Here is a 15,166-nt window from a genome sequence, read left to right as displayed (position 1 = left end):
ATAGGATAGACGATAGGATAGGATAGAGCATAGGATAAGATAGAAGATAGGATAGGATAGAGGATAGGATAGGATAGAGGATAGGATAGGATAGAGGATAGAGGATAGAGGATAGGATAGAGGATAGGATAGGATAGAGGATAGGATAGGATAGAGGATAGGATAGGATAGAGGATAGGATAGGATAGAGGATAGGATAGGATAGAGGATAGGATAGGATACAGGATAGGATAGGATAGAGGATAGGATAGAGGATTGGATAGGATAGAGGATTGGATAGGATAGAGGATAGGATAGAGGATTGGATAGGATAGAGGATAGGATAGAGGATTGGATAGGATAGAAGATATTATAGGATAGAGGATGGGATAGGATAGGATAGAGGATTGGATATGATAGAGGATAGCATTTAGGATAGGATAGGATAGAGGATAGGACCGAGGATAGGATAGAGGATAGGATAGGATAGAGGTTAGAATAGGCGATGGGATAGGATAGAGAATATTAAAGGATATAGGATAGGATAGGATAGAGGATAGGATACGATAGAGGATGAGATAGGATCGAGGATACGATAGGATAGAGGATAGGATAGTGGATAGGATAGGATAGAGGATGGGATAGGTTAGTGGATAGTATAGGATAGGGGATTGGATAGGATAGAGGATAGGATAGGATAGAGGATATTATAGGATAGAGGATAGGATGGGGGATTGGATAGGATAGAGGATAGGATACGATAGAGGATGAGATAGGATCGAGGATACGATAGGATAGAGGATAGGATAGTGGATAGGATAGGATAGAGGATGGGATAGGTTAGTGGATAGTATAGGATAGGGGATTGGATAGGATAGAGGATAGGATAGGATAGAGGATATTATAGGATAGAGGATAGGATGGGGGATTGGATAGGATAGAGGATAGGATAGGATAGAGGAGAGGATAGGATAGAGGATAGGATATTTTAGAGCATAGGATAGGATAGAGGATAGGATAGGATAGAGGATAGGATAGGATAGAGGATAGGATAGGATAGAGGATAGGATAGGATAGGATAGAGGATAGGATAGGATAGAGGATAGGATAGGATAGTGGATAGGATAGGATAGAGGATGGGATAGGTTAGTGGATAGTATAGGATAGGGGATTGGATAGGATAGAGGATAGGATAGGATAGAGGAGAGGATAGGATAGGATAGAGGATAGGATAGGATAGAGGATAGGATAGGATAGAGGATAGGATCGGATAGAGGATAGGATAGGATAGAGGCAGGATAGGATAGAGGATAGGATAGGATAGAGGATACGATAGTGGATTGGATAGGATATAGGATAGTATAGAATAGAGAATAGGATAGGATAGGGGGCGGGATAGGATAGAGGATAGGATAGGATAGAGGATAGGATAGGATAGAGGATACGATAGTGGATTGGATAGGATATAGGATAGTATAGGATAGAGAATAGGATAGGATAGGGGGCAGGATAGGATAGAGCATAGGATAGGATAGAGGATAGGTTAGGATAGAGGATAGGATAGGATAGAGGATAGGATAGCATAGAGGATACGAAAGTGGATAGGATAGGATATAGGATAGTATAGGATAGAGAATAGAATAGGATAGAGGATAGGATAGGATAGAGGATAGGATAGGATAGAGGATAGGATAGGATAGAGGATAGGATAGGATAGAGGATAGGATAGGATAGAGGATAGGATAGGATAGAGGATAGGATAGGATAGAGGATAGGATAGGATAGAGGATAGGATAGGATAGAGGATAGGATAGGATAGAGGATAGGATAGGATAGAGGATAGGATAGGATAGAGGATAGGATAGGATATCGGATAGGATAGGATAGAGGATATGATAGGATAGAGGATAGGATAGACGATAGGATAGGATAGAGGATAGGGTAGGATAGAGGATTGGATAGGATACAGGAAAGGATAGACTTGAGGATAGATGATAGGATAGGATAGAGGATTGGATAGGATACAGGATAGGATAGGATAGAGGATAGGATAGGATAGAAGATATGATAGGATAGAGGATACGATAGGATAGAGGATAGGATAGTATAGAGGATAGGATAGGATAGAGGATAGGATAGGATAGAGGATAGGATAGGATAGAGGAGAGGATAGGATAGAGGATAGGATAGGATAGAGGATAGGATAGGATAGAGTATACGATATTATAGAGGGTAGGATAGGATAGAGCATAGGATAGGGGATTGGATAGGATAGGATAGCGGATTGGACAGGATACAGGAAAGGATAGACTTGAGGATAGATGATAGGATAGGATAGAGGATTGGATAGGATACAGGATAGGATAGGATAGAGGATAGGATAGGATAGAGGATAGGATAGGATAGAGGATAGGATAGGATAGAGGATAGGATAGGATAGAGGATAGGATAGAGGATTGGATAGGATAGAGGATAGGATAGGATAGAGGATAGGATAGGATAGAGGATAGGATAGGATAGAGGATAGGATAGGATAGAGGATAGGGTAGAGGATTGGATAGGATAGAGGATAGGATAGAGGATTGGATAGGATAGAAGATATTATAGGATAGACGATAGGATAGGATAGAGGATGGGATAGGATAGGATAGAGGATTGGATATGATAGAGGATAGCATTTAGGATAGGATAGGATAGAGGATAGGACCGAGGATAGGATAGAGGATAGGATAGGATAGAGGTTAGAATAGGCGATGGGATAGGATAGAGAATATTAAAGGATATAGGATAGGATAGGATAGAGGATAGGATACGATAGAGGATGAGATAGGATCGAGGATACGATAGGATAGAGGATAGGATAGTGGATAGGATAGGATAGAGGATGGGATAGGTTAGTGGATAGTATAGGATAGGGGATTGGATAGGATAGAGGATAGGATAGGATAGAGGATATTATAGGATAGAGGATAGGATGGGGGATTGGATAGGATAGAGGATAGGATAGGATAGAGGAGAGGATAGGATAGAGGATAGGATATTTTAGAGCATAGGATAGGATAGAGGATAGGATAGGATAGAGGATAGGATACGATAGAGGATAGGATAGGATAGAGGATAGGATAGGATAGAGGATAGGATAGGATAGAGGATAGGATAGGATAGAGGATAGGATAGGATAGGATAGAGGATAGGATAGGATAGAGGATAGGATAGGATAGTGGATAGGATAGGATAGAGGATGGGATAGGTTAGTGGATAGTATAGGATAGGGGATTGGATAGGATAGAGGATAGGATAGGATAGAGGAGAGGATAGGATAGGATAGAGGATAGGATAGGATAGAGGATAGGATAGGATAGAGGATAGGATCGGATAGAGGATAGGATAGGATAGAGGCAGGATAGGATAGAGGATAGGATAGGATAGAGGATACGATAGTGGATTGGATAGGATATAGGATAGTATAGAATAGAGAATAGGATAGGATAGGGGGCGGGATAGGATAGAGGATAGGATAGGATAGAGGATAGGATAGGATAGAGGATACGATAGTGGATTGGATAGGATATAGGATAGTATAGGATAGAGAATAGGATAGGATAGGGGGCAGGATAGGATAGAGCATAGGATAGGATAGAGGATAGGATAGGATAGAGGATAGGATAGGATAGAGGATAGGATAGCATAGAGGATACGAAAGTGGATAGGATAGGATATAGGATAGTATAGGATAGAGAATAGAATAGGATAGAGGATAGGATAGGATAGAGGATAGGATAGGATAGAGGATAGGATACGATAGAGGATAGGATAGGATAGAGGATAGGATAGGATAGAGGATAGGATAGGATAGAGGATAGGATAGGATAGAGGATAGGATAGGATAGAGGATAGGATAGGATAGAGGATAGGATAGGATAGAGGATAGGATAGGATAGAGGATAGGATAGGATAGAGGATAGGATAGGATAGAGGATAGGATAGGATATCGGATAGGATAGGATAGAGGATATGATAGGATAGAGGATAGGATAGACGATAGGATAGGATAGAGGATAGGGTAGGATAGAGGATTGGATAGGATACAGGAAAGGATAGACTTGAGGATAGATGATAGGATAGGATAGAGGATTGGATAGGATACAGGATAGGATAGGATAGAGGATAGGATAGGATAGAAGATAGGATAGGATAGAGGATACGATAGGATAGAGGATAGGATAGTATAGAGGATAGGATAGGATAGGATAGAGGATAGGATAGGATAGAGGAGAGGATAGGATAGAGGATATGATAGGATAGAGAATAGGATAGGATAGAGGATAGGATCGGATAGAGGATAGGATAGGATAGAGGCAGGATAGGATAGAGGATAGGATAGGATAGAGGATAGGATAGGATAGAGGATAGGATAGGATAGAGGATAGGATAGGATAGAGGATAGGATAGGATAGAGTATACGATATTATAGAGGGTAGGATAGGATAGAGCATAGGATAGGGGATTGGATAGGATAGGATAGCGGATTGGACAGGATACAGGTAAGGATAGACTTGAGGATAGATGATAGGATAGGATAGAGGATTGGATAGGATACAGGATAGGATAGGATAGAGGATAGGATAGGTTATTTGATAGGATAGAGGATAGGATAGGATAGAAGATAGGATAGGATAGAGGATACGATAGGATAGAGGATAGGATAGGATAGAGGATAGGATAGGATAGAGGATAGGATAGGATAGAGTATACGATATTATAGAGGGTAGGATAGGATAGAGCATAGGATAGGGGATTGGATAGGATAGGATAGCGGATTGGACAGGATACAGGAAAGGATAGACTTGAGGATAGATGATAGGATAGGATAGAGGATTGGATAGGATACAGGATAGGATAGGATAGAGGATAGGATAGGATAGAGGATAGGATAGGATAGAGGATAGGATAGGATAGAGGATAGGATAGGATAGAGGATAGGATAGAGGATTGGATAGGATAGAGGATAGGATAGGATAGAGGATAGGATAGGATAGAGGATAGGATAGGATAGAGGATAGGATAGGATAGAGGATAGGGTAGAGGATTGGATAGGATAGAGGATAGGATAGAGGATTGGATAGGATAGAAGATATTATAGGATAGACGATAGGATAGGATAGAGGATGGGATAGGATAGGATAGAGGATTGGATATGATAGAGGATAGCATTTAGGATAGGATAGGATAGAGGATAGGACCGAGGATAGGATAGAGGATAGGATAGGATAGAGGTTAGAATAGGCGATGGGATAGGATAGAGAATATTAAAGGATATAGGATAGGATAGGATAGAGGATAGGATACGATAGAGGATGAGATAGGATCGAGGATACGATAGGATAGAGGATAGGATAGTGGATAGGATAGGATAGAGGATGGGATAGGTTAGTGGATAGTATAGGATAGGGGATTGGATAGGATAGAGGATAGGATAGGATAGAGGATATTATAGGATAGAGGATAGGATGGGGGATTGGATAGGATAGAGGATAGGATAGGATAGAGGAGAGGATAGGATAGAGGATAGGATATTTTAGAGCATAGGATAGGATAGAGGATAGGATAGGATAGAGGATAGGATACGATAGAGGATAGGATAGGATAGAGGATAGGATAGGATAGAGGATAGGATAGGATAGAGGATAGGATAGGATAGAGGATAGGATAGGACAGGATAGAGGATAGGATAGGATAGAGGATAGGATAGGATAGTGGATAGGATAGGATAGAGGATGGGATAGGTTAGTGGATAGTATAGGATAGGGGATTGGATAGGATAGAGGATAGGATAGGATAGAGGAGAGGATAGGATAGGATAGAGGATAGGATAGGATAGAGGATAGGATAGGATAGAGGATAGGATCGGATAGAGGATAGGATAGGATAGAGGCAGGATAGGATAGAGGATAGGATAGGATAGAGGATACGATAGTGGATTGGATAGGATATAGGATAGTATAGAATAGAGAATAGGATAGGATAGGGGGCGGGATAGGATAGAGGATAGGATAGGATAGAGGATAGGATAGGATAGAGGATACGATAGTGGATTGGATAGGATATAGGATAGTATAGGATAGAGAATAGGATAGGATAGGGGGCAGGATAGGATAGAGCATAGGATAGGATAGAGGATAGGATAGGATAGAGGATAGGATAGGATAGAGGATAGGATAGCATAGAGGATACGAAAGTGGATAGGATAGGATATAGGATAGTATAGGATAGAGAATAGAATAGGATAGAGGATAGGATAGGATAGAGGATAGGATAGGATAGAGGATAGGATACGATAGAGGATAGGATAGGATAGAGGATAGGATAGGATAGAGGATAGGATAGGATAGAGGATAGGATAGGATAGAGGATAGGATAGGATAGAGGATAGGATAGGATAGAGGATAGGATAGGATAGAGGATAGGATAGGATAGAGGATAGGATAGGATAGAGGATAGGATAGGATAGAGGATAGGATAGGATATCGGATAGGATAGGATAGAGGATATGATAGGATAGAGGATAGGATAGACGATAGGATAGGATAGAGGATAGGGTAGGATAGAGGATTGGATAGGATACAGGAAAGGATAGACTTGAGGATAGATGATAGGATAGGATAGAGGATTGGATAGGATACAGGATAGGATAGGATAGAGGATAGGATAGGATAGAAGATAGGATAGGATAGAGGATACGATAGGATAGAGGATAGGATAGTATAGAGGATAGGATAGGATAGGATAGACGATAGGATAGGATAGAGGATAGGGTAGGATAGAGGATTGGATAGGATACAGGAAAGGATAGACTTGAGGATAGATGATAGGATAGGATAGAGGATTGGATAGGATACAGGATAGGATAGGATAGAGGATAGGATAGGATAGAAGATAGGATAGGATAGAGGATACGATAGGATAGAGGATAGGATAGTATAGAGGATAGGATAGGATAGGATAGAGGATAGGATAGGATAGAGGAGAGGATAGGATAGAGGATATGATAGGATAGAGAATAGGATAGGATAGAGGATAGGATCGGATAGAGGATAGGATAGGATAGAGGCAGGATAGGATAGAGGATAGGATAGGATAGAGGATAGGATAGGATAGAGGATAGGATAGGATAGAGGATAGGATAGGATAGAGGATAGGATAGGATAGAGTATACGATATTATAGAGGGTAGGATAGGATAGAGCATAGGATAGGGGATTGGATAGGATAGGATAGCGGATTGGACAGGATACAGGTAAGGATAGACTTGAGGATAGATGATAGGATAGGATAGAGGATTGGATAGGATACAGGATAGGATAGGATAGAGGATAGGATAGGTTATTTGATAGGATAGAGGATAGGATAGGATAGAAGATAGGATAGGATAGAGGATACGATAGGATAGAGGATAGGATAGGATAGAGGATAGGATAGGATAGAGGATAGGATAGGATAGACAATAGGATAGGATAGAGCATAGGATAGGATAGAGGATAGGGTAGGATAGAGGATCGGATAGGATACAGGAAAGGATAGACTTGAGGATAGATGATAGGATAGGATAGAGGATTGGATAGGTTACAGGAAAGGATAGGATAGAGGATAGGATAGGGGATTTGATAGGATAGAGCATAGGATAGGATAGAAGATAGGATAGGATAGAGGATACGATAGGATAGAGGATAGGATAGGATAGAGGATAGGATAGGATAGAGGAGAGGATAGGATAGAGGATAGGATAGGTTAGAGCATAGGATAGGATAGAGGATAGGATAGTGTTCGTTCCCACCGAGTTTTTCAGCATATAGTAAATCGTCGCGAGGCAACAGCTACAAGTAAGAAAGCTGAAAGCCATAAATAAAGCCCTTCTCCGATTTCAAGCCGTCCTTCGAAAATTAGAAGAATGCTAATGCTCGAGTGGCCATGCGCCACTCGAGGGTTTTTTAGCTGATGGCATTGGAAAGTGGCCATAAAGTCAATCCGGGAAACCCTCGCTCCGCGTACCACCCGCAATGTACCGGAGGTCCCGGATTCGGACAAAGCGAGCCTTATAGCCCGCACGAGCGTCGACCAGGCTAAGAGCGCAACCCCTCTTGAGCCACATGTACGCGTGTCCTTAGCCTTCGTCACCGGACCCAAGCTAAGGGGTCATAAATTCGTTCGCGAGCCACTTAGGCTATTTACTCGGGCTGTTCCGGGGTCCTGTTATTCGTTACAGCAATTTTCCTGGTTTGACTTGTGGGTGGAGACTTCCTCCTCCACCGGTGAGGGCTGTCCCGGAAGATTCTTCTCCCTCAAGTCAACCAGCGAATAGGAAAGACTTTACCCCCAAATTAGGAACTTTTCTTGACACCACCGAGGTGACCAGCGAACGGACCCCGGGACAGAAAAGCAGAACCATTTCACTACTCGGAGAGAACTGCTAAACACTCTGAGAACAGTCTCAATTCGCGAACAGTCAGAACTGTCTCATCATTCGGAGACAACAATCTCACCATTCGGAGAGAACAATCTCATCATTCGGAGAATTGTCTCGAAACCCATTTAAAAATACTCAAATATTGTACCGCTCCAGATCACTGGCTCTGTAAATTAGTTGCCCAACGTTAATTCAGCAGGCAACATATTGTTAAGTGTTAAGTTTTGAAAATAAAGACATTTTTTATACACGAAAAAACATTTTGGTCCTTCGAGCCGGATCCAGTGACTATTTCGGAGTGCGGTACTAGTGAAGAACTTAAAAGACATTAAGTCACGTGCTTCATACTGTGACAAGTGCAAAAAAATCGGTTCTACGGGAAGCTGCAAACACACCTTGGGACCAGACGTCTTTGGCAGCATACGGACCAGAGACGAATACATCAACCAAAGGTTTGGTGTTGGCTACTACACCCGAAAACCACATCCAGGAAAAACAACCAGGAAGCGGAACCTCCAGTATACTGCGGATCCAGACGTCTCCTGCACCTATTCGGCCGTTGACGACTACGAAGACTAATTCAGCCAAAGGTAGACTCGTTTGTTGAATTACCAATTTCCTTCCTTCTATTTACTCGATTTTCCTGATCCCGAATTCGGTTTTGAACAATGGCATCTGCAAATTCGGAAAAGGAGCAGACCGAAAGGCAATTAATACGCGCGATTTCCCAAAAAAGTTGTTACTTCAAGGCTCAGATGACATCACTGAGCAACTATGTAAAGAAATTTCAAAATACCACACGAGAGCAACTAAAGCTCAATGAAAAAATCATTCGCCTACGTACATTATTTGATAAATTTAACCAGAACCAGGATGAATTAGCTCTCCTGACAAATGACTACGATAAAATAGAAACACAGCGCGAGGAAATAATCGACCAATATGACGACGTTCTTTCGGCCGCGTTAGAAGTTCAAGCTTTATTCAAAGTCATTCCGGACAAACAATCGAATAATGAAAATACAAACGAAAGTCAAACATATCCGAAGGCCGCACAGATGAATGTAAAATTACCAAAAATAGATTTACCAAAATTCAATGGCCGAATGGAGAAATGGATCACCTTCAAGGATGCTTTCTTGACGATGATCCATTCTCAGTCCGGACTGAGTAACATTCAAAAATTAAATTACTTAAAACTCTCATTAACAGACAAGGCTGAAACCGCGATCAGCGCTTTCACTATTTGCGACGAGAATTACGAAATCGCGTGGAATCATTTAGTGGAGATTTATGATAACAAACGCGCATTAGTTTTGCGACACGCGGCTTTATTGAGGGATACCCCAAGCATGTCAAACGATTCGTCGGAAGCAATCCGAGATTTGGTAAACTATATGCAACTGCACATCAGATCCCTTCAAGCGTTAGGACGGACTTGGGAGGATATCGCGAATGACCTCCTCATCAGTATTTTAGTAACCCGTATGGGAAGGGACACGCGCAAAAACTGGGAACATACTCTTTCAGACACAGAAATGCCAAAATTACTAGACGTTTTTAAATATCTACATATCGCATCGCATCAATCGAGAGAGGACGAACCGGTGCCTCAGTCTCCGAAAGGAAATGTTCCCAGCAGACCCGTAACAAGGCTTCAGACAGCTAATCGGGTACATCAAAATCAGGGAACTCGAACCCGATATTCTCCGCCATCGTCCCCTAAATTTAATCGACGACAGACCTTCGCGACAATCACAACACGGCTATCGACTTGTGCAATCTGTGAAAAGGGAAATCATAAGACATTTCAGTGTAAACACTTCGATAAAATGAATGTCGACAAACGGATAGAAGCAGTAAAAAACGCGAAGCATTGCCTCAATTGTTTAGCTCCAGGACACACGGCTGAACAGTGCAATGCTAGTAAATGTAGAGTTTGCAATTTACCACACAACACCAGATTGCACAAAGATTCGAGACCACAGTTTCAAAAAAGAGAAGAACGTGCCGACAGCCCGAAACCCGGGTGCAGTTCTTGACTTTCTCAGCATCTCGATGTTTCACACAAGCTCCCATACACTTCCTTATTGACAGACGGTTCTACGCATGATCTCATGACCACCGCAATTGTACACGCTTTCGACTGTAACAATCGGCCTCTCGAGTGTCGTACGTTACTCGACACGTGTTCAAATGCGAATTTCATTACAGAGGCTTTTGCCAAAAAATTAAATATAATCAGTCAGGAACGAAGTGTGAACATCGAGGTGTTGAATGAGCTAAAAACGGTAACGAACAAAACGCTACGAATAAAGGTCAAATCGCGCATTAACGGATTCAATCGCACTCTCAATTTTTTCATTATTCCACATATTTCCAGTCAGTTACCCGATCGTCAAATTAACAAATCGCAATTGCACATCCCATCAAATATACAACTTGCTGATCCTCATTTTCATCGGCCGTCACATGTAGACATGTTAATCGGTACCGGAACAACTTTGGCGTGTCTTAGCATAGGTCAGATCGAGATTGGTTCTAAACAACAGTCCGATCTGATACTGCAAAAGACACAATTCGGATGGATCATCGGGGGGAGTGCACCGGTTTCATCAATTCGCGAAACACACAAAACCTTATTAACAAATGTGGAATTTGATATGAAAAAATTTTGGGAGGTTGAAGAGGGACCGCATAACTCATATTTTTCACCTTCAGAAAATGAATGCGAGTCCCATTTCAAACGGACAGTCAGACGATTGAAATCTGGACGATATATAGTAGCGCTTCCGTTCAATGAGAAGAAGCAGCTAATCGGCGAATCCCGTACGCACGCTCTAAATCGCTTTTTGTCTTTGGAACGTAAACTTACTCGCGACTCGCAACTCAGGACCGAGTATAATCGAATCATGGACGAATATATTGATTTAGGTCACATGACACAGGTAAAAAATGACCAAGAAACACACGGGTATTATTTGCCTCATCACGCCGTCATCAAACCCACCAGCTCGACCACAAAATGTCGAGTTGTATTCGATGGTTCGGCTAAATCCACAACCGGGATTTCTTTAAATGACTCGCTACATACAGGACCGACCATACAGGACGACATTTTTACTTTATTGAATCGCTTTCGGATGCACACCTATGTTATATCAGGTGACATAGAAAAAATGTATCGCCAATTTCTCGTACGTCCTGAAGATCGTCAATTTCAAAGGATTATCTGGAGAAATAACAAAAACGAAATTACTACATTCGAACTCAACACAATAACATTCGGTTTAACCTCTGCACCATATTTAGCCATCAGATGTTTACAACAATTGGCATCTGAGGAATTCATACATTTCCCAAGGGCTTGCGAGGTTATTTCCAAGGACATATACGTAGACGATCTTTTAACCGGCACAGATAACTATGACGAGACGCTACGACTACGTAACGACATTATTCTAGTATTAAAACGAGGAGGTTTAAACATTCGGCAGTGGGTATCAAACGACCCAAACCTCTTATCCGGACTTTCCGAAGAAGACATTCATCCAAAATTCTTCGGCGACACCACAGTAAAAACGTTAGGTATTGCATGGGATCCGAAGGACGATTCAATAAATTATCAAGTTCACGTTACGCCACGACATACATATACGAAACGGACGATTCTTTCAACGATCGCGAAGATTTTTGACCCGTTAGGTTTACTCGGTCCAGTCACAGTCGTTGCAAAGATATTAATGCAACGGTTATGGCAATTGAAGGTCGATTGGGACGAATCGTTGCCCATGAGCCTCCAGACTGAATGGTCATATTATCAAGAAGAGCTCAGCCTCTTGGAAGGTTTAAAGTTTGAGCGACATGTCTCTCAACCCTCAGTCAAACGATTAGAGCTGCATGGCTTCTGCGATGCAAGCGAGCGGGCGTACGGGGCTTGCATATATATTCGGTCCCTTGACGTATCGGGGAATATAAGGGTACGACTTCTTTGTGCAAAATCACGCGTTGCACCCTTAAAAACCATCAGTTTAGCTCGTCTGGAGCTTTGCGGGGCTGTCCTCCTTTCGTCACTATACGATTCAATCACGAGGTGTCTGAACCACAAAATTCACGAGACGATTTTGTGGACAGACTCTACCATAGTTCTACATTGGTTGCATAAACCGCCTAACATATTAAAAACCTTTGTGGCCAACCGGGTTGTGGAAATTCAGACTAAAACAAACATACTCGCATGGCGACATATTCGGTCTTCAGACAATCCTGCGGATTTGTTATCACGCGGCACAACTCCCAGGATTTTGATAAATAGCAAAATCTGGTGCAACGGACCAGATTGGCTCGCTACTGACGAATCGCTATGGCCAGCATCTTGCTTTGAGCCTCCTCCAGAAACGCCTGAAATGCGTAATATACAATGCTTTACAGTCACCAGTGCGCAACCATTCGATTTGTTATTACGGTATTCATGCATAGACCGTCTACGCCGAATTATTTCATATTGTTTACGATTTCGTCCGACAAATCGCAAAACTGGATCCATTTCCATTCAAGAATTAGAACGCGCCAACGAAATCATAATTAAGTCAACTCAGACAAACGCGTTTTCCGAGGAGATCGCAGCTCTTAAATCAAAGGCCGGTTTGAATCCTAAGAGCAAACTATTATCTCTAAACCCGTTCATCGATGAACAAGGGATACTTCGCGTAGGTGGTCGACTGCAATATTCTGATCTAGAATACAACACAAAACATCCAATACTTTTGCCAAAGAGCCATCACATAACCGATTTGATAATCCGCGATATTCACATTCGAAATTGTCATTCTGGATTGACTTCTACCCTATACAACGTTCGACAAAAATACTGGCCAATCGATGGTAAGAACATTACCCGAAAAATCATCCGGAATTGTATCAAATGCTTTCGATTCAGCCCACCAACGACAAATTACCTAATGGGTAATTTACCCACCACGCGCATTACCGAATCCAGACCATTTTCAAACGTTGGAACAGACTTTTGCGGACCGTTTTATATCAAAGAACGTCGTCATCGAAATCGGACGCGCGTTAAGGTTTACGTTGCCGTATTTATCTGTTTTTCCACCAAGGCAGTCCATTTAGAAGTGGTGGGCGATCTAACTACGGACGCCTTTTTAGCAGCCTTGAAAAGATTCATCGCGAGGAGGGGCATTTGTAGTAACATTTATTCGGACAATGGCACTAATTTCGTAGGTGCCAACAACGAATTGAACGAACTTCACAGAGTTCTACGAGAGGATGAGAGGGTCAATCGATTTGTCTCTGACAAAAAGATTTCATGGCATTTTATGCCTGCCTTGTCTCCTCACTTCGGTGGACTCTGGGAAGCAGCTGTAAAGTCGTTCAAACATCATTTAAGGCGTGTTGTCGGTGATCAGCTTTTCACGTATGAGCAATTTGCCACGTTCGTAACCGAAATCGAGGGAATCCTAAATTCCCGACCATTGACTCCTCTTTCTTCCGATCCAAACGACCCCGCAGCATTGACTCCTGCCCATTTCCTTATTGGTACTGCGATAACGAGTGTGCCTGAAGCTGACTTCACCGCAAGTCCGAGCAATCGGCTGTCAAATTGGCAGCACATACAAAAGGTTAAGCAGGACTTCTGGGCCAGGTGGTCCAAGGAATACATCCACCAACTACAAACCCGGACCAAGTGGATGAAGGGATCCCACGACATCCAGGAAGGCACGGTTGTCATCCTGAAGGACGATCACCTGCCTCCACTCCAGTGGAATCTTGGAAGAATCTTGGAGATCCATCCCGGCGCCGACAACATCATACGTGCTGTCACAGTTAAAACCAGTAATGGTGTATATAAACGAAATGTGAAGCAGCTTGCCCCCCTTCCGATTGCTTCCGATACCAATTGAATAATTTCATGAACAATTGCGTTAATTTTACTCGTTTCTTCCTTTATTCTTTGCGTTATCATTCGTTCGTATATAATTACGTAAATCTTCATTTTATGTAGTTATATTAGCGGTAGGATTTTATGCGTTTTATCATTTATTTTTCTTTTGCATTTACTCGTATTATATTAATCGTTTACTCGTTTAGCGCTTAATCCTATAATTACGTTCGATTGCGTTTTTTCATATTTTATTCGTCTTATTTAATATATTATTTATATTCTTATCTCATTCGCGCTGCCATCATAGGGCATTAGATAATCCGATTCGTTTCATTGAACTATGCGTACAGTTCAACGGGGGGAGCATGTTCGTTCCCACCGAGTTTTTCAGCATATAGTAAATCGTCGCGAGGCAACAGCTACAAGTAAGAAAGCTGAAAGCCATAAATAAAGCCCTTCTCCGATTTCAAGCCGTCCTTCGAAAATTAGAAGAATGCTAATGCTCGAGTGGCCATGCGCCACTCGAGGGTTTTTTAGCTGATGGCATTGGAAAGTGGCCATAAAGTCAATCCGGGAAACCCTCGCTCCGCGTACCACCCGCAATGTACCGGAGGTCCCGGATTCGGACAAAGCGAGCCTTATAGCCCGCACGAGCGTCGACCAGGCTAAGAGCGCAACCCCTCTTGAGCCACATGTACGCGTGTCCTTAGCCTTCGTCACCGGACCCAAGCTAAGGGGTCATAAATTCGTTCGCGAGCCACTTAGGCTATTTACTCGGGCTGTTCCGGGGTCCTGTTATTCGTTACAGCAATTTTCCTGGTT

At 42.3% G+C, this 15,166-nt stretch overlaps 2 protein-coding genes across 2 annotated transcripts in view; both read left to right on the top strand.

The window, feature by feature from the left end:
- The window catches only part of LOC143363801 (uncharacterized), a 95,936-nt gene extending 86,915 nt beyond the window's left edge, over nt 1-9,021 (top strand). Inside the window, exon 5 of the mRNA XM_076804335.1 lies at nt 8,753-9,021. Within this exon, the coding sequence (XP_076660450.1) occupies nt 8,753-9,021 (269 nt within the window). The remainder of the gene's footprint in view (nt 1-8,752) is intronic.
- An 89-nt stretch (nt 9,022-9,110) lies between these two features.
- LOC143363800 (uncharacterized) lies at nt 9,111-14,363 on the top strand. Its single transcript, XM_076804334.1, has 4 exons — nt 9,111-10,115; nt 10,236-10,476; nt 10,540-10,614; nt 10,657-14,363. The coding sequence occupies exons 1-4, from the start codon at nt 9,111-9,113 to the stop codon at nt 14,361-14,363; spliced, it is 5,028 nt and encodes a 1,675-aa protein (XP_076660449.1).
- Nucleotides 14,364-15,166: the final 803 nt, after the last annotated feature.

This window comes from Halictus rubicundus, unplaced genomic scaffold, assembly GCF_050948215.1.
Source record: "Halictus rubicundus isolate RS-2024b unplaced genomic scaffold, iyHalRubi1_principal scaffold0133, whole genome shotgun sequence".
Taxonomy (NCBI): Eukaryota; Metazoa; Arthropoda; class Insecta; order Hymenoptera; family Halictidae; genus Halictus; species Halictus rubicundus.
The sequence above is the reverse complement of the archived record's forward strand: the minus strand, read 5'-3'. Positions and strand labels throughout refer to the sequence as shown.

Coding starts and splice junctions, on each gene's coding strand:
- LOC143363800 (XM_076804334.1), top strand. CDS start 9,111: ATGGCATCTGCAAATTCGGAAAAGGAGCAGACCGAAAGGCAATTAATA. Junction 10,116..10,235: donor GGCTTCAGACAGCTAATCGG/GTACATCAAAAT, acceptor ATCTGTGAAAAG/GGAAATCATAAGACATTTCA. Junction 10,615..10,656: donor CAATCGGCCTCTCGAGTGTC/GTACGTTACTCG, acceptor ATTTCATTACAG/AGGCTTTTGCCAAAAAATTA.